Source organism: Camponotus vicinus, unplaced genomic scaffold, assembly GCF_025532165.1.
Source record: "Camponotus vicinus isolate PSW18456_S1 unplaced genomic scaffold, iyCamVici1.0 SCAF_10, whole genome shotgun sequence".
Lineage (NCBI taxonomy): Eukaryota > Metazoa > Arthropoda > Insecta > Hymenoptera > Formicidae > Camponotus > Camponotus vicinus.
In genome coordinates, this window is record NW_028141946.1 from 4,067,955 (window position 1) to 4,087,750 (window position 19,796).

The 19,796-nt window shown below is 27.6% G+C and overlaps 1 protein-coding gene across 2 annotated transcripts in view; it reads right to left on the minus strand.

The window, feature by feature from the left end:
* Positions 1-19,796, minus strand: part of Adcy2 (adenylate cyclase type 2 Ac76E) — a 41,015-nt gene that overhangs the window by 12,262 nt on the left and 8,957 nt on the right. Inside the window, exons 2-6 of one of the 2 annotated variants that reach the window (XM_083079283.1) lie at positions 7,918-8,084; positions 6,638-6,970; positions 6,135-6,329; positions 4,418-4,524; positions 3,213-3,324 (exon numbers count right to left, since the gene is read on the minus strand). In XM_083079283.1, coding sequence (XP_082935409.1) covers positions 3,213-3,324; positions 4,418-4,524; positions 6,135-6,329; positions 6,638-6,970; positions 7,918-8,084 — 914 coding nt within the window. Of the gene's footprint in view, positions 1-3,212; positions 3,325-4,417; positions 4,525-6,134; positions 6,330-6,637; positions 6,974-7,917; positions 8,085-19,796 lie in introns of both variants that reach the window. The other variant, XM_083079282.1, reaches the window with a different exon arrangement.

Consider the following 19,796-nt stretch of genomic DNA (forward strand, 5'->3'; position numbering starts at 1 on the left):
TCATGCCGCGCTTGGGTGTGACGCCATAAGTCCTTCCGGCTGCTATAAAAGCGAGTTATGCGATCCCGTAAAGAGCCAGAGGCCTTGGGCGCTTGCAATTTGACCCCCAGTGTGCGAGATTTAGCAAATTCTTAGTCAGCTAACTTTCGCTAGCTAAGTTCCTAGCTAACTAATTCTCCGATGATCAGCTTTAAACAATTATTAAAACTCGCAAATGCTATTGATAATCGATAATGCTATTGATTGATAACGACAATGTTGCGGTCATGGAAGAGAATTAAAAAATAAATGAAATTCTATTTTAAAAATTCGCTTGTCCGCGGATGTAATCCTCTCAATGGCGGAAATGGGTGTTGCGTATTTATTCATCAATATTAGCTTTTGTCGATACGAATTGTAACGATCGCAGTTTTGACTTGGCAAATAATTTTGAAAATTCTACATGAAACAATAGAACTTAATAAATAAAATAATTAATATTCAAGATGTAGGCATATAATATTATAAAAATAATTATTAAATATCATTTTTTTAAAGTGATGTGTAATTGTTTACACGAAATTAAATATTTCAACTTTTTTTCAAAATGCTTTACATTCTTTCAAGAGGGGAAAGTTGCTTCGTTAAGAATGCAAAAGATATTCTTTTTTTCTCAATAATGAGAGGTGCTAAATTTTTTTCTCGATACTAATAAAGCGTTGCTTTCTTGAAAACTCGAGAATATTGTGTACTATCATGTTTCATTGTCATTTCGAAAGCAATCTTCCGTGTTAATGTAGCATGATGTGAAAGTCCTTTCTCTTTGCCAAGAGAAAGAACGCAAGCAGCATCCGATTATGAAAGAGAGAAGAACGCAATCCTATATATTCTGTTTCTTTTCATAGTTTTATTAGACTGCAGGTTTAATAGTCTAAGCATTTATCTAAAATCCAAAGAACAGCATAAAATTATGATTCTCTACATACAGCATTTTTATTGGATTTAAGTTATCTCATTAAAATGCGAAATTTCTCTTCTATACAATTAATTTTTCATGCATGATCCTAATTAAGTTTTACATCATAAACTATCGTTTTTTATTAAAGCTCGGAAACATGTATACCATAGTATTATGAAAATTTTATTTTCAATTTTTATATTTTTATTATTAAATATATTTTGTTCATTATTATATTGTTGTACTCTACACATTCAATTTTTTATATAAACAAAGTTTTCGCGAAATGTAATCAATATTATAGTCCGGAAAAAGAAAGATGAAAGATAGCCATTAGAACGAGAAACAAATTGTACATATTTTTGCGAACGAGAGTCAGTAGATATGAGAAAGAAACTTTTCATTTTCATCGTTCTATCACAGTTTGATTGAACGACATCCAATATTTATTAAAAAAGTGCAACATCGCGCTATCTCGTTTATTATTTTTTGACCCCAAAATAATCTATCATTTTTACAGAATTCTAACATTGTATATTGCACTGTAAACATTTTTTTTATTTTCAATTCTCTTCTATTTCTCTCCTGTTTCTATATTTTTTATTATATTAGATAAAATATATATAGCGTTTTCTTTAACATGTTTTCTTTAGCGTATTCTTTAACATTTTTTACAAAAATACAATGCTACGCAATATACAATTCATTAAGAATTCGAATTATTTACATAGTAATAAAAAATAAAAAAAGGCACTTCATTTAAATATATTTTACCTTGAATATATTTTATATGAATATATTTTTACAATTGGTTGGCCATTTGTTATTCTATGAAATAACTACAATTTGTATGCATTAAACAAAACTTTCAATAATTCAGAAGCTTCCTTTAAAATTGAAGTTAATCTTTTAATTTTCATTTTTCCAACAAAATTAAAATATAAAAGCCTTAAAATATAAAAGCGTGGAATATATATATTTATAGTTGAAACTTTAGAAAGATGTAAGAAATTATAGTTGATTACATAAAAAATGTGATGGGGTGGCTAATTGTGAAAAAATAACTTTTTATTTAATAGAATATTTTAGTGTTCACTTTTTGTATGTAAAAGAAGATAATAATTATGCTATTTACAAACGTTGAATTGTAATAAGTTGTACAAAGTCTAAAAAAAATGTAATTTTCAATGTATTATAAAATAAACACATTTAATCGAATAGCACTGCAATAGATTATGACAAAATCGAAGAGTGAACATTTTATTACGTATAAATGGAATAAAAAACAAATAATTGCTGTATTAGTATTAGTTTATATATTTCATGCTTTTTTGATGGAGATTTATTTATGTCGAGTCGCGAACCGAGAAATTTATTTAGTCAAGGGGAACTCTGTTTTAAAGCTGTGTTGACAGATTGACAGAAGAATTCAATTTGCCTGTGCTGCTGAAAAATGTTCTGTTTGAATCGTTAAACAGAAGTAAACGCGCAAACTAAAATCAGAAATATCCCGCGAACGAAGCTTATAAATATCGGATAATTTTTCAAATTACAGCATTTAATATAACAGATCTTTTTTTGAATTATAAAAAATCTTCAATGATTATATATTATCATACAAAAGAGAGCGGAAGATTTTTCCTAACTAAAATTAATGAGTTTCTCTGAAAATATCAGAAATTTTATTACATTAAAATTAAATGTTTGTGCATTTCAACAAATAACATTTTAAAATGCATTTTAAATTAAGAAATGATTTTAAATTATTCTTGGACAAATTAAAATACACACTTTCTGTATCTTTGCACAAGTTATGGATGATCGTATATCGCGTCTGTTGGTAAAGGGGGTAAAAGGTTTCAGATATTTTATTTACTCTGCATTAATGGATCCCTCAGTCTCTTAATAGATGACGATACCGATGATAATATATCTAATCTAACCTGGCAAGAAAATCTGGTTATAAAGGAATATAATTTTCTCTTCCTTTATCGATCCGATCAAGACTCGAATGCATTTGACTCATTAAAATCCAATTCGGAAATGATACAAACAATTCTAGACGCATATTATCAATAATAAAAATTAATTAATGATAAAAGGAAAATATATAATGTGAGAATATAAACTTATTTTATATTATCTTTTTTATACAAAATAATTTTTACATGCAATTAAAGAAACGATTCATTAAAAAGTTTACGTGTATTTAAACTGAACATTTGAGATTAAAGATAAAATAAGTCAATTTAATTTAGACTTAGTTTGCTCTTACCTGTGCTATTTGATCAAACCTGCCGAAGAGTTCGTTGAGAGTCTTTACGAGATCGGAAGCTGAGAGCTGCTCCGATAGAGGTGTAAAGTTAACGATGTCCGCATAGAGAATACTACGCAATAAAGATATATTCTGTTTTCTAAAATTATATCGATTGTATCTCTTATAAAGTTTCCCAAGATACAAAAATATTTACATAAATGTGAGATTTAATCTCTCTCTTTCTTTATAAATATTTATAAAATTTATATTTATAATATTAACATTTATAAATATTTATATTTATAATATTTATAAATGTAATAAATATTTAAATTATGTATCCCTTTAAATTATGTATTAAATTTAATATTATGTATTCCTTTTTCTACATAAACAAAAAACAGAGAATATTTTTAATAAATTTAACATACTTTATCGAAAAATATTAATGTAAATATTAAATTTAAATTTGTACAGAGTAATTTACTAAAAATTAAAAAAAATTTTAAATTAAAAATATTTTTTTGGAGAGATAAATAAAATTTTATATTTTCAATATCATTTATTTGACATTATGTCACATTAATATTAGCATTTAAAAGATATATTTTAAAGGAAGAAGTATCTCGAGAAAAAAGATATATTTTAAAGCAAGAAATATATTGAGAAAAAAATTGCCTTTGATCGATCGTTTGATGTTTAAAGCGCGCATGAATTAAATTGGATGCTGCACAATCGCGTGCATACATGACTTAAATTCAGACATTGCTGAATCGGGGCATAAAAGGAGAAGCGATCAAAAGCGATACGTGATTTATGCTGTGTGCGTTTAATTCGATATAAATCAATATTACATATTATCTTTGACCTATATAATTGTCGAGAAAACTAGATGTGTCTTTTAAAAACACTGATTAAATTATTCTTGTTCTTGACCTTATGAAAGACGACTTTACATTATTTTTAACGTTACCTTTTTCGTCACAGATTGAACGGATATTTGTATGAATGAAATTTATATGAATATTCTTGTAGTAGAGATACCAAGAAACACAATTAAGATTTAAATGTTTTGTGATTTTCTTATAGAATCACAATTATAATTTATTTGAATATTTACTTTGAATTTATCAAAGAGGAAAATTAAAAAATTAAAAAAAATATCATATAGAGATTCGTTTCATTACAATCAAAGAAATGGATTATAAATTTTAATAACGTACCTGACGTTATTATGTCGCTGCACATACATTTCTTGGAACGTGGTTTGCTTATGCTTATTAGCTTCCTGACAAGCATCCGCCATTTTCAACATTATACTCCTTTTTACCTGCAATGAAATATTATGATGTATTAATATTTTTTAAATAAAAAAACATTATCTACATACATATTGCAATTTTCTATAAAATACATCGTTACGTAAAAGCTTTGTAATCATTAGATTGACCTATCTTATATTCAAATATTATATTTATATACACATGACGCAACGAATTGAAAATTTGTGCATTATGCAATCTCGCATCGACAAAACATTGTGTATGCCAATAGTCTTCGATTTGGAGATTAACACGCAAATCATTTATTCAAAGTCGTAAATTATTCATGTCATACGTAAATATCGTTATACGATCCGCATAACAATGCTTGCATTCGAAAACAACCGGAATCTGAATTACAATCAATTTCAATAAACAAATCCACTTCGTATCCTAAGTTTTATTAAAAGTAATCGATTTCTCTTAATCGGATTTTCTATGTAGTAAGTTGCAGGTAAAGAAATATTACTAAAAAACAAGTAAAATATATTAATAAAAAATAATCTCTTGAGTTATTTTTGAATATTTATCTATAAAGATTGTAAATAATCGTAGATGTAGAGTCACTAACTCAAATCTATCTTGTCAATAGAAAATCGGGCTTGCTTAAATCTATCTATTTAAATTAACTTGTAAAATACATATTGTAGCAATTTAGTACATAATAAAAAATCCTATATATATAATATTGAGCATGTGAAAATCGACGTCGCCGCGACAAAAAGGATCATTGAGTATTTATGTAAAGGAAGAACGTTTACACACTTGTTGGGTTCTAACGGTGGATTCCATCAACGCAAACTGAAACTACCCTTGCTGTATGTATATTATGTAACGTTATATACTCTCGAGCTATTCTATGCGCGGATGGATATCTCTTCTCAGAGATGTAATTAACACGACCACGAAGGCCTTTCGACTGATTGCTCCTCCGCTTCTCCCATAAAACTCTTATAAAATTTATATTTTATCTGTCTCTCGTCTTAAAACGAGATTCTTATCAATCGGTATCTCACAGAGACTTTTACATCATTTTTTAATTACTTCTGTTGAAGAACTTTTTATGAAAGTTGATTTATTGCAGCGCAATATTCCTCTTAAATCGATCTGCATCATAAGATTGCAATACACACAAATTGCAATATACAATGCAAAGTATGATGAAAACAATTGCGTTCAAAATTTAACTCTTACTTTTTTACATTAGAGAAACTAGAGATGCAAGCGCCTGCAAATTCCATCTCTCGCATGATTTCATGAAACTAATCTTGTAACTAATGTATATAAATATAAATATATATAAAAATATATATAAATATAAATATAAATACAAATATATATATATATATATATATATATATATATATATTTATATTTATATATTTATATATTTATATATATCAAAAGTCAAATATATCGCTAGCTAAAATTTAAATAAATTTAATTAAACATTAATTGATTGACGATATTGCGTATAGCTATAAAAAGTTTTTATGCACATATTTCCACAGTACGCCTAGGAAAAAACTCATCGCTTGTACTGCCATAATGAACCGTAATCCAGATTTTAATTAGATTCGCGGAGAACAATTTTGCGCGATACATTTTTATAGCTCACCTCTGCCGCGATGTAGGCAGGAATAACGCTCAGCAATAATTGCTCCTGCTGCTCTCTTTCGCATTCTAGCTTGATTCGCGACTCAATCACCGTCTTCGTGCCTGAGAAAGTTTTTCGATGGGCCATCGTTGTCAGGATTCTATAGTACATACCTGCGAGGATAGCAGCCAGAAGAAACACAATCTCCACAACGATCTGTCGAAAAAAATGTTCCTTCAAAATGCCTAATTCATGTGTATCAATTAAATCATATTCTTAAAAATTTAAATTTTTAATAAGTGTTCCAAAATATATTGATCCAAAATATAAATTGTTTGCATTGTAACATCATTTTTAAAAGTTTTGCTTTATTCACTAATTTTCATGATATAAATAATATCACTTTATTAACTAAGTTTTAAAAAAATTCTTTATAGTAATTTCCTATTGTATGATTTATTATGAAATATAATGTTTAATAGATTGATTAAAAAAGATTATAAAAAAATCTCAACTACATTTACCTGAATTACATTATAATAGCTCGAGAGATCTTCAAAGATAAATCTTCTCGAAACATGCGTGAGAGCCAGGATACAGCCGATGATAAGCGGTACTTGCCACCTCATTTTAGGTAGAATAGCGATTATTGACAGAATGCAGGCGAACAAGGGCAGGACGCCTTTTAATATTAAAATTCCTAGACCGAGTATGATGGAGGATGCTAAGCCTATTAAAATCCTGGACCGTTTGGAAGTCATAATCGAAGATAATTGCGTGATCACTAAAAGTGTCAAGGATACGATGAGCATGGTCGTCAATGTTGATACAGGTACAAGATCGGTTACGTGGAACAGCTTCTGAAAAATATTTTCCAGACGAGATCAATTCTCTATGATCCTACCTTCGATATTTACTTCGATATGTTTCATCAACTTATTCCTGCGATGCGATGTCAGGACTTACTTATTTTTACAATTCGAAGTTTTATTTCTCCAAGATCTCTCGAAATAAATTTCTCATCAACGATTGATTTTACATGTGTTATTATTTTTTAATCGAGAGAGAAAATACGAGAGCAATTTTGTTTCGATTTGAGATAAATCACGTTATTAATTTCCTTACACGTTTTTCGCAAATTGCTAATATAGAAGGATCAACATCGTTCATTTCTGGATCCAATCTTAATACACAGTGTTTTATGTATTCTTGGCGAATTCATCGAACAATTTCTGTGTCACCTTCATTCAATATCAATATCAATATTAATTCTTAGGCTCTGCTGACGAACATCTGAGGTTCAATGTCAGGATGCATCTTGTTAACTGATTCGCGAAGAATACGTGTGAACAGTGCCCAGAGGCACCTTGGACAGATATCGATCCGTTACAAAGGAGAGCACTAGATGGAGTTTTAATTGAAAATTAATTACGGCTTCGATCGTCATCTTGTAATTTCTACTCTTGAAAGGTAATGAATGTTTCAAGTTAAGGTAACTTGAACATTTTGCTTCAAACGATCATTGCTTTTTGAAAATAATGGAATTAATTATAAAATAATAAAACGGGATAGTAAGTTAAAAGTTAAATATTTTTTCTATGATTGATAAATTAAAACATTTTTATAAAAAAGTTTTTACAAAAACAGAATTATTTGTATAAAAATAATTTGTGTCTATATAATGAAATTTTCTTTATTTTTTAAACAAATTTTTCTTATTGATAATTTGAAATAATAATCCCCCTTTTTCTGTGATCTATAGTAAAAAATAAATGTTTTTTAATTTGCTATTATTTTTACTTACAGGATAATCGGTGAAGCATAGAGCACCTAGAGCGATTAGCGAAGCAATTGCGGCGACGCAAAGTGTCCCTGTGTAAAGAGACGCCGTCAGTTTTCCTTCGTATTTGTTACGAAGTTCCTGAAGTTCCTTAACGCCAGCATCGTCGCCCATTGCATCGCCGAGACTCTCTGGAAAATAGTCGCATCTCTATGTTAACTTTGTTGAATTCACATGTTACGTATATATGAAAGTAACGTGTGTGTGAAGGAATTTCAGGATGGATGTGAAAGAACATACCAGAAATTCAGAACACGTTGTATATACTTAATAGTTATTGTGAAGAAATATCCGTAACAAGATACAGGATACTTTGTAACAAGAGGAAATAAAAGAGATACATGTCCGACTTTAAATTTAATATAATGTTGTATGTCATATTGTTGTCATATTGTAAAAAAGACAGCGATATAAATAATTCTTGAAAATGCTTATTTCATTAAAAAAAGCGTATTTAAATTTTTAAATAATATAATAAATTTAAATACTATTGCAGAAACTTTTCTTTTTTTATGTGATAGCATTTTAAAGCAAATATATCTCTTTTCGGTATTATAATGGTGTAATATACTCAGGGAATATATATTACATCAAGTCTAATTAATATCTGTAACATTAATAGCTTAAATATATGCTTGCTTGCAACACATGTGCGGCAAAGTTTGACATCGAATTTCAAACAGCAGAGTATTACCGACTTGATACATCTGACTTCTGTTTTGGAAAAGCTTTCATATCGCGATACTTATTGTAATTAAACGCTATATAAAATTTAAAATTATGGAATTGTGTTGCAGAATTTTAATCGTAGTTAAGATTTAAATAATTATTTAATTTAAACACGAGCGAAATTTATCATGGATATGATATCATAGATAGACATTGTCATATTTATCACTAGTCTCTTAATTATTATGTGAACACCTCTAATATTATATATAAATGCAATAATACTTAATTAATTATGCAATAAATAAATTTAAATAAAAAATTCTCCTTAATGCATATATTATTTCATCATACTTTAAAATTTTAATTTGTATGTATTATATTATGCGTATAATAGAGATTATACATATTTAAATATATGAGATTGTTTAGTTAAACATATATGAAACTATTATTAATATTACATTTAATATACTTATACTCTATTAATATATTGTGTTTTGAATATCCTAGATTAAAAAAAAAGATTCATTATAAACATTTATATTGTTATATCTTATCATCGACATATTATTACATTAAATATAATTAAATATAATAATTTCCATATATATATATATATATATATATATATATATATATATATATACATATATATTTCCATTTATATACATATATATAAGCTTTTCGCAATTTTTGTCAAAGGTCGTTAAATTTCTTGCAGCAAAAAAAAAAACGAAATTATTGCATGCGCTTAACAACCCAACCCTTTTTGTCGTACGATGATGGTATCCATAAAGGTTAATTGGGAGTGGTTTAAAAGACGAGTAGAGAGAAAAGATTATGATCGATATACAACATGGAAAAGTAGAGTGAGCACAAACTTAATTAAACTGATTAATAATTTATATTCTCATTCTCTCTCTTTCTCTCTTAATTACAATTAGATGGAAGAGATAAAGCTAAAGTTGAAGACCGTAAAAGAAGATAGAATACAATTCATAATATTACGTCGAAATATAACATAAAGTTTCAATTTCAAATTAGGCATAATAAAATATAAGTTAAATAGAATTCATTACTTACTTTGTCAAACGATACATTTTTATAAAGTTATTATATAATTTTTATTTACTATTATATATTTTTAAATATTTTAGTGAAAAAAGGAGATAGATATATGTTCGTAAAGAGAGAGATAAATGTATTATCAATTTACACAATAATTCTAATTAACTGCTTAAGATCAATTTTAAATTATATAAATATTAAATATTAAATATTTGTCACATTATAAAAAAATAATAAAATATTTCATCTATTTTAGTATTTATGACCTTTGAAAACGATAACAAAGCATATATAAAGCATAATGGATATTATATTCGCGCAATTTCATATGATAAGGGAATATGTGTCAAGTTCTAAGGGCAAACCGAATATTTCACTACTTCTCTCGCAAAATATTTCTCCTTCGTTTTATCACTTTCATAAAGGATAATACTTTTATCACGCGCTATATTCCCTTATCGCTAAATTTTATTTTGTTTTAGTGTAAAACAAAGGAAGATTGACTAAGCCACCTGGATCATTTCCAAGTTCGTGATTTTCAAAGCTTCAATATGATGTTTCATCGATAATTCGTCCTGATAGAAATCCGATATACGAGCGATATGCGTGCGAAGAGGACATTTCGAGAATGTCAACTATCTGACGAAACTTGTCTAGCAAAACGAGTGCAAATGACAAAGAATCATTGCGAAATGCTAGAATTTATGTTTGCTTTCGTAACATTTATATTTTTATTACAATATTTAAAATTTCATAGAGAGAGAATATATATTTTACGAAAATTCTCAAATTTTATTAAATATCAGATATGAATAAAATAAATATTCGTACAAAAAATATATGCATTTATAATAATCTCTTATACGGATATATTTATTTTAAATTTATATATTTTTATATTATCTCTGTTTCTGTCCCTCTCTCTCTCTGGCTTTTTTACTTTTATTTTTTCAATTATTTTTTAAACACCTTGTATAATAACATTTTAAGACGACTATATATTATTAACTGCAATAAAACATTTGTTTATTATATCCATTCGCGAGTTTCATAAAGTTTCGAACATTATTGTAATATAATCTAAACTGGTTTTTATTACAATAATCTTTCTTTTTTTCAATTATCGCGAACGACGTAATCCATTGTTTGTTCGTTTATTGCGTATTTTATAATGAAAGCAAGTGTAATGAATAAAAAGGCGTAGCCACGTATCGCGTGGTACGTAGCTCTGCAGGTGCATTAACTTAATTGATCGAAATTGTCGTCGCCGACGACTAAACGAATCAAGCTAATCCGCTAATGAAACAAGTCGCGTTCAGACACGCGATCCAAGCTAATAGTTCGATAGAGTCAAGGGCAACCGTATCGGTGATTCTAATTAACTATCACTCTTTTGCATTGATACATGCTATGATACACAAAGGTGTGCAATTAAACACCTTATTAAATGGATTACAATATTCGAATTATCGGTCGAAATTATTCCATTCAGTTCGCGCAACTGCTGCATGTGTTCCATATTGCTTCTGTAATCCAAATGCAAATGTAAATCATGATAACGTTACGTGACAAGTAACGTAATATTACATAGCCAATATTATGATGGGATTATCAATTAAATGAAATAATAAATAGAAGAAAATAAAGCGGAAAAAATAAAATAAAGTGTATTACATATATTGCATACACGCATGTGTGCATACACACACACACACACACACACACACACACACACACACACACACACACAATAATAATAATAATAACACAGATATTCCGTTTTTCATTTTCTACCGCTTCCTGTTACATTAATAAATTTTTGCGAAATAGTATCTTTATTATACGATATGAATAAATTATATCCAATTAAAAGACATCACCATTCGTACAAATTTTATTCTCACGTTATATTGTGTGTACTGTTACTTTCTATTCCATTTAACCGTGTCGTAAAATGGAAACTGTGCGACACTTCATTAAAGTGCGCTTTAATTGGGCGTTCACATTTCTCTCTTTTTCTCCTTTTAGTCGTCATAATCAGTCGTGAAATGTAACGGCGTGACAAACCGCTCTTGAATCAGAAATTTTTTCAAATAGAAAATAGTTTGTTCCTTTTTCTACATTTATATAATTTTTAATGTCTTCTACTCAGTTCAATTGGATAAAAGTATCCTCACATAAAAATCATGGAGGATACTTTTCGCACAAAAGTGGCAGTGTGTATAAAAATCTGTATTTATATAAACCACTATTCTCTATAAAGTAATAAAAATATAACATTACTTTTAAGATTAATACAATTTTTTTAATGAAATAAAGTTTTATAATTTTTTGATATACAAACTTGTAATTTTAAAAACATTTAATAATTTTCAAATAGTGATAAAAAAATATTATTAAAAACTATATTTTTATTAAAATTTAATCAATTTTATTATAAAATGATTCTCATTAAATAAGTATTAAGTTCTTCTTACGTATTATAAGTATCTTAAATAAAAAAGTTTAAATAAAGAAATCAGAAGCGTGTGTGTATGTGTTACCAGTTTTTTATATATTTTTCGATTTATTTATAATTTTTTCAATATTTGCACAATTCATACTAATATTATTTTTATAATAAACAGTTTTTGAAGTATTATATATTTATATGAACAATTAAAAAGAAGAATTGCGATTCTCTTGCGTCTCAATTAATGCCGTTCAAGTTCATTGTTGTGACTAGTATTAATATTGTCTCAAGAAGCTTGGATCAATTTGGCGCAATTAGTATGTTGTCCGCGAAGCAGATTGCGTCATTATATAAACCAGAAATACATCCTGTCATCATCCCGATTGCGTTAATTACAAACTTCTGGTTCCGGAGTTTCGCCCCGATTCAACAATTATCAAAATCCGCACGCTATACTAACTTCTCGTTTTCGCGCTTTTCACTCAGTTTTCCGCACCACAATAAATGAATTTAACGAAGGCGTAATATCGATATATGATATGCATGCGATGCAGATTTCAAAATATGGAAATGTCTCTTCTTCATTTTTATCGGTTTAATCTCTCGATAACAATTTTGCAATGCAATTTTATTGTATTACTTCATATTTTGAGAGAATAATTATTTTTTTTTATTGTCTCCCTAATATCTACGTACAAAACAAATCTTTTTTTTGTAAATTTATTAAACTATTTTCTTCTGTTATTTGATAAATTATTATCACAAATTTGTACACACATACACAATCAATTAAAACTTATAATAATAGTTAAAATTGACTAGCAATGTGTGTTTGTGTATGTGTATGTGTGTGCATTTTTTAAAATTTACTTATTTATTGAAATATAATAATTATTTTCCTAATAAGTAAGGAACATATATATATTTATATATCTCTCATTCATGTTTATAAATTAAAAATATATAATTTATTCTATAAACAATAAATGGCATGTCTCTCATTTTTCATTTTTATTTGGATAAAGTGAATTGGCAATGCATGAATTTGGCAAATGAATATTATGCCGAAGATCTGGAAATGATTTATTTTTTCTTTTTTTGAATTTCTAATGTAAAATATAGGAACACAGAAATTTTTTCTTTTTTTATTGTTCCTATCTCATTTTGCAGATTTATTGGCGCATAATAATAATAATCGATGATCAAGTATATTTGTCCGCTTTAATTCTCTGCGACTACGTAAACTTAGCCGGAGAATTTAACGAAAGTGTATTTCTTGCATTACACAATAAATTTAATTTGCTTTTTTCATAAATATATTTCTCTTTTACAATTGCGTGACAAAAATAACGGGCACTCTTACATTTATACGCCAAAGAAAAATTAATATCAAAATTAATAATAATTATGATATCATAGAAAATTAATATTAATTACAGTATTATCCTTAATTCTGTTCTTATTTTAATATTAATATATGTTTGAGAGATGATATATTAAGCTCTTTCTTTTATACTATAGTAATTTAAAACTTATTTTAGTATCTTCTTTAATTTTAATTTTAAAAAGAAAATAAAAAAATAAAAATATATATAAATTACATAAAAAATACTAATACTTTATAATACATAAAAAATTCTATAATATAAATAATGTAACAAACTATATAAAAACATAAAAAATATATAAGTTATTAATAAGTCTACATTGTTTTAATGCTTAAACTTTTATTTACATCTCTTTTATTTAAATATTCACATTATTAATATGTATACGTGTGCATTTCTATAAAATATATATGTATTTGAATTAAATGTTTACTTATTTAATCAATAAGCACGTTTTGTATTTTTTACTTGTTTAATAAAGATTTATAGATACTGTACTTTAATCACAGAAATATAGCAGGAGATACGTTGTTTTATTTTATGTTGTTTTATTTGCAATGCTTGTGCGACGATATGACTAGAAATACCTAATAAAACGACGCATTTTCATTGACGATACATATACTACAACTATATTATATATATATGTATATATGTATATTATTATTTGCCTACAAGTAAACATTTCGTGATCATACATGCAATAATGTTGTTTGAATAAGTACAAAATCCTCGTATAAGGGAAAAAAGTAAAGGAATTCAATATTACTAGTGAACTCTAGTAAATATTTGAATGAAAATAAAGAAAAAGGAAATGAAACAAAAGAGATAAAAAAACGTTGGAGGAAGACGCTCTCTACATCTCATAGAAAGTTAATTTCATTGCATAAAAGGTTCATATACTTACGTAAAATCACGATCTGATAAGTCTGATAAAAAACTAAAGCCAACGCTATTTCTCTTTTTCTTTGGTTAGTTCTTGATGCGGATGAAACACGCACTCGCGTCAACATCAAACAATGATCAGAGGAATATATCGCACAATCCAACGAGATATCATTAAAGAATATCTCAATCGAGGTACATTTCTTCCTTTAAGCTTAATTTCTCTCGGGTATTTTACCGATAAAATTTAGAAATCTATTTACCATCTTATCTCTTGACCCATTTCACTGAGACTGATCTCTTTATGTTAATATTAAAAATTCCTACTATTCATAACTTGCTTCTGACGTACGCTGGATACAAAAATAAACAAAGAAGATGTTTACAGTATTCTGAATTTTCCCCTCTTTTTTAGAGAGAAATCAACCTTATTTAAAGATAAAAATGTAAACAAAACATTTCAAAATTTTTTTCATATATAAAAGAGAAAATAGAGTAAGAAGAGAAAGTATTTATTTTAATTTGCTAAGATATACATATAATGATATATATTTCATATATTATCTTAACATGTAGTATATATGTAATATCGACATAATCCAATTATTAAAAAATATAATTATATTACGCGTTTAAAAAAATAAACATACATTAATGGATTAATATTAAAACGAAATTGCGATCCATTTTTTCCTAATATCATTTAATTTCATTTCTCGGTACGAAACGCAAGTCGCATTTTCGCGAGAATTTCGGGAAAATTCAAGGCAAATTTTCATTTCATCGCGAGAAACAATGTCCAATGTTGATGTTTCCACATTCCTTATGCATGTGTGTAAAGCATAATTGCGCAAAATTGGGCATTAGATGCATGACTGAGCGACGATGCAACAATTGCGCTTCGCTGCGAGATACCGCGATTGTGCGGCACGTGCGGATGTCGCGGAATGTGCATACATTTGCACACACATCGAACATACGACAGGTATATCACAAGGCGTCTGCATATCTAGTCCGGCGATGTGTTTTCCGGCCGCGACAATTCTCCGCTGTTTAAAAGCCGGCAATAATTGCAACGCGCTGGCAGCCTCGAGCTAATTATCGCGCCTGTTCGATACTGCAGCGACGACATGGACAGTCACTGGCCGCGTACTCGATTTTATATTTAATTGCAAATACGCACGAAGTGTGTCATTAGGTTGGCCAGTTGGTGTCTCGGCGCGTTATTGTTCCACTCGGGGATCGTCGTTTGGAATTAGTGACATATTTACATGACTGGCGTAATCTCCTCTCGACAGCGCTGTTAATCTCCTCCGCGTTATGCGCGTTTGTAAATCAATCTGTATTGGATTATGTAATGTCGCTCTCGCGATAATACGAGTCAAACGTGATTGACACCATTTTATTTTAAATAAATTAATAATATATAGGTTTCTCTCTCTCTCTCTCTCTCTCTCTCTCTCTCTCTCTCTTCCTCTGTCTTTGTTAATTTTCTCTATAGAATTTAATATCGAAAAATTGATGAACTGATCGGTAAAATTCACGTCATCCTATTTGAAATTATTTACATAAAAGCATGAACGACATATCGTGACATAGCATATGAAAGAATTTTATTCACCAAACGCTTTTCTTATGCTTTAAATGTAAATTTATTTCTCTTTGATATCAGATCGAATGCCAGGAATTTAAGTGTCAAGTGAAAATTATATGTAACTAAATTCTTTAACAATAAGTAATAAGCATAAAGCGATATGCGGGAAAATTCATTGAAATGGGCATCATGCCATGCACTATCCGCGCGTTTATTAATAGTGAGTTTTACCGAAAATACCTCCGCAAGTCTATCGCATGTAATGGACGAAAATGTCGAGACAGCTCTTGCATTGTACATAAATATATTTAGAGAAGCGTGAATTGACTGCCGATATATATACATATTTCTAGTATATTTGTAGTATATAATTAGATCTTTTTATGTTACTATTCGCATCGTATAAACGCGGAATAATAGTCACAACAAAGAGTAAAAAATGCAATATTTATATATTTCTGCAGAAGAATATCACAAAAAACGCAAAAAAATTAAACATTTAACATAAAATATTGCAATAAGCTCTTAACCTGTAAAAATTTAACAAAATTTTATTTAGATTATAAATTAAAATCAAGAATAAAATATTGAATTTAATTTATTCTTACAAAGAATGTTTCATTAATTTATTCTTGCATTATTTCATTAATTTCATTAATTTATTTTTACAAGAATATTCCATTAATCTAATATAATTTTTGGACAAAACTGAATATGCGTAAATTGTCAAGAAAAATGACAGAAGGTACATTAGTTAATTAATTTTTTGTTTGCCCCTATGTATTGTATCTCATGCTTTTCTCGACATATCCATAGGATTAAAGCAATATCAGCTGTTCAAAGATGATAAAAGCTTCCGATGCGCGAAATATCGCGCGATACCATTATCATTAACCTAGCAATATCATTAATGCATAACAGTAACCATTCGACTGTTATTGGCACTGGAACATGAATAATGTTATATCTGCAAGCTTGCGCCACCGTGTAAATAAACGTCAATTTTTGAATGCGAACGAATATTTTATTTGATATAAAATAAGATTAATTAATTAAGATAAGATTTAATTAAAATAGAAATTAATTGGACATATAAAATAAAAATTATAATTAATATATGTCTGTATATCTTTACAAATAATAATTGAATTTACACTTATTATGAATTTAATCGTCATTATTAAATGTAAAAATTAAAAGATTTATAATCTATATATAATTTTGACTATACGCCTTCACATATTTGTAATGATTCTTGTTCTATTAAATATATTCGTTTATAAAAAAATAAATTATATTTTAGGTCATATGTTCTTTACTAAATAAATAATAATTAAAATTGATTTCTCAATAGAAATATAATATATATTTCTATGTATTATATATATATATATATGTATATTAATTTCTATAAAATAATTTTAGACCGAAGAGGGAGAGAGAGAGAAAGAAAAAGAAAGAGAGAGGGAGAGAGTGAAAGAGCTGCTTGTATATATGTCTTTAGGATAGGTTGACGTTTGCGTATTTCATACGTAACTATATCCGGCTAGATACTATCTCAACTGGAATCACATACTACAGTTAGCGGAAACCGATAGGAGTCTGAATCCGGAAAGCGCGTAAAACGTAAACGACACCGGAGAGGACACATGTATAGTATTCCCAACAATTCCAGCAAATTGTCAGTGAGAGAGAGAAAGCGAGAAAGCGAGAGAGAGAGAGAGAGGGAGAGAGAGAGAGAGAGAGAGAGAAAAAAATCATTTTTATCTTAAAGAGATCTGTTAGTTTCGAAATGAAGCTTAGCTCTTTAACTTATCATAATTTATCATAAAATAATTGCAATAACTTATGTAAGAATTTATACAAATGTAGAATTCTACGGAATAATCCGTACAAGAAATAAACTATCAAAAAATAATTTGATCGCAATAACATCTTAAATAACTTCTTTTCCAAGTCGATGTAGCATTATCAGAGCCTTAAACTAAAGATTTACATAAGTACTATTATCTTGCTTCTTGTCCCAATTCGATGGCTTATTATTGGATTATGACTTAATTATCTTGTTTTCCGCTCTGTTTGAATGAGTTTTTATCATTTTATGAAAATCATTGAAGGAAAAGTTACGATAACGAAGTATTTCCGCAAAGGGTGAGTATTGAGCAAATTTATTGCTACTTTTCGATACTAAAAGCGGAGCAACGTTTATTGATTCGGTCTGACCACATTAGTTACAGTTTCACTGAATGGATCAATTTTCGAGTGTAAATAAAAATACGACGTTAAATGGAATTACAAAGATAAACTTCTGTATATCTTTTTTTCTTGTTTGTTATAGAGGAGTAGTCTCACGTGACTTAATTAATACAGCAAGAGAATAAATGTCTAAATTTATATTTATTGATAAATATATTTTGATAAGTATTCGCATAAGAGAGAGAATACTCTATATAGAAATTTTGAATTATTATATTAATTATTATATTAATCTATAAATCTTGCAAATAAGAAGAATAAGAAGAATAATAATTTAAGAAGATGAAGAATATATAATGCAAGAGAGATAATTATATGTGAACTTAATAAAGTTTATAATAAATAAAATTTAGTATATTCTTAGAATATAGATTTTTTAAATAATACAATTATTATAATAATACAATCGATTTTATGGGGAGTAACATAATATTAAAAAAAAATAATTAGAGAAACTAGTAATAAAAATATTCTGATTGTAATAATGACTTTTATTACGTCAAACTTAATTGAGTATTAAGACGCCTGTAAAATTGATAGCGTGCATTTGCTTCGTCACAAACGTTTATATCACTGATAGCAAATTACTGATAGCATTATTCGTTTGTTGAAGGTCATTTCAATCGGTTCTAACTCGGTTCATGTTCAATCACTAAAACATCGATTTGCTAATTTCTCGTTATTAATGTCTGTGATTGACGAGCGAAGGCCCACATTATAATTTACAATTAATCGAAAACTCATCATATGGTCAAAATCTCATAATTTGATTAGAGTTTTTGCTTTATGTAATTGCATTTTTAAATTATTTTGTAATTATATCAACATTTAATTTTAATATATTCTTTAAAATACATTATTAAGATAAAATTAACTTTAGCACTAGAGAAGACATGATAAAATATTAACATCATTCTTTATAAAAATTAATGTCTCATACATGAAACCATTTCAAATAATAATTTTCTATTCTAATTTTTTATGATACATTTCAGCAAATTTAATTCTACATTTAAATTATTTAAATTCCAAATAAAAAAAATAAATAAGGTAAATATTAAAGTTTTAAGATGCACTGTTTGAGTGTTAAAGAATAGTTTTATATAATTCCAAAAAGAATAATCTTTTATTTGATAAATGCAACTACGCTAATTTTTTACGAAAAAATCAATTGAGCATGCAAAAAGAACAAAACGCGACATTAAATAAAATCACATTTCCAGTGTCCGACATGTTTGTACAGTGTTTAGTGTAACGTGCCATATACTAAGCGATTTGCAGCATGCGAATATTTATCACGCTCATGCTTTTATTACATATTTGTATTAAAAATATATCGCGTTATTTAGAGCAGAATAATAAATTCGTATTTCGAAAACTAATAAAGTTTATAAATAATATACATCATATAATATACATCATATACAGATAATTTATTGTTTGCAATTAATAATTTAATATAACAAAATAACATGACAAAATAATATGTTCTATTCTGCGATCAATTATAAATAGCACTTAAATATCA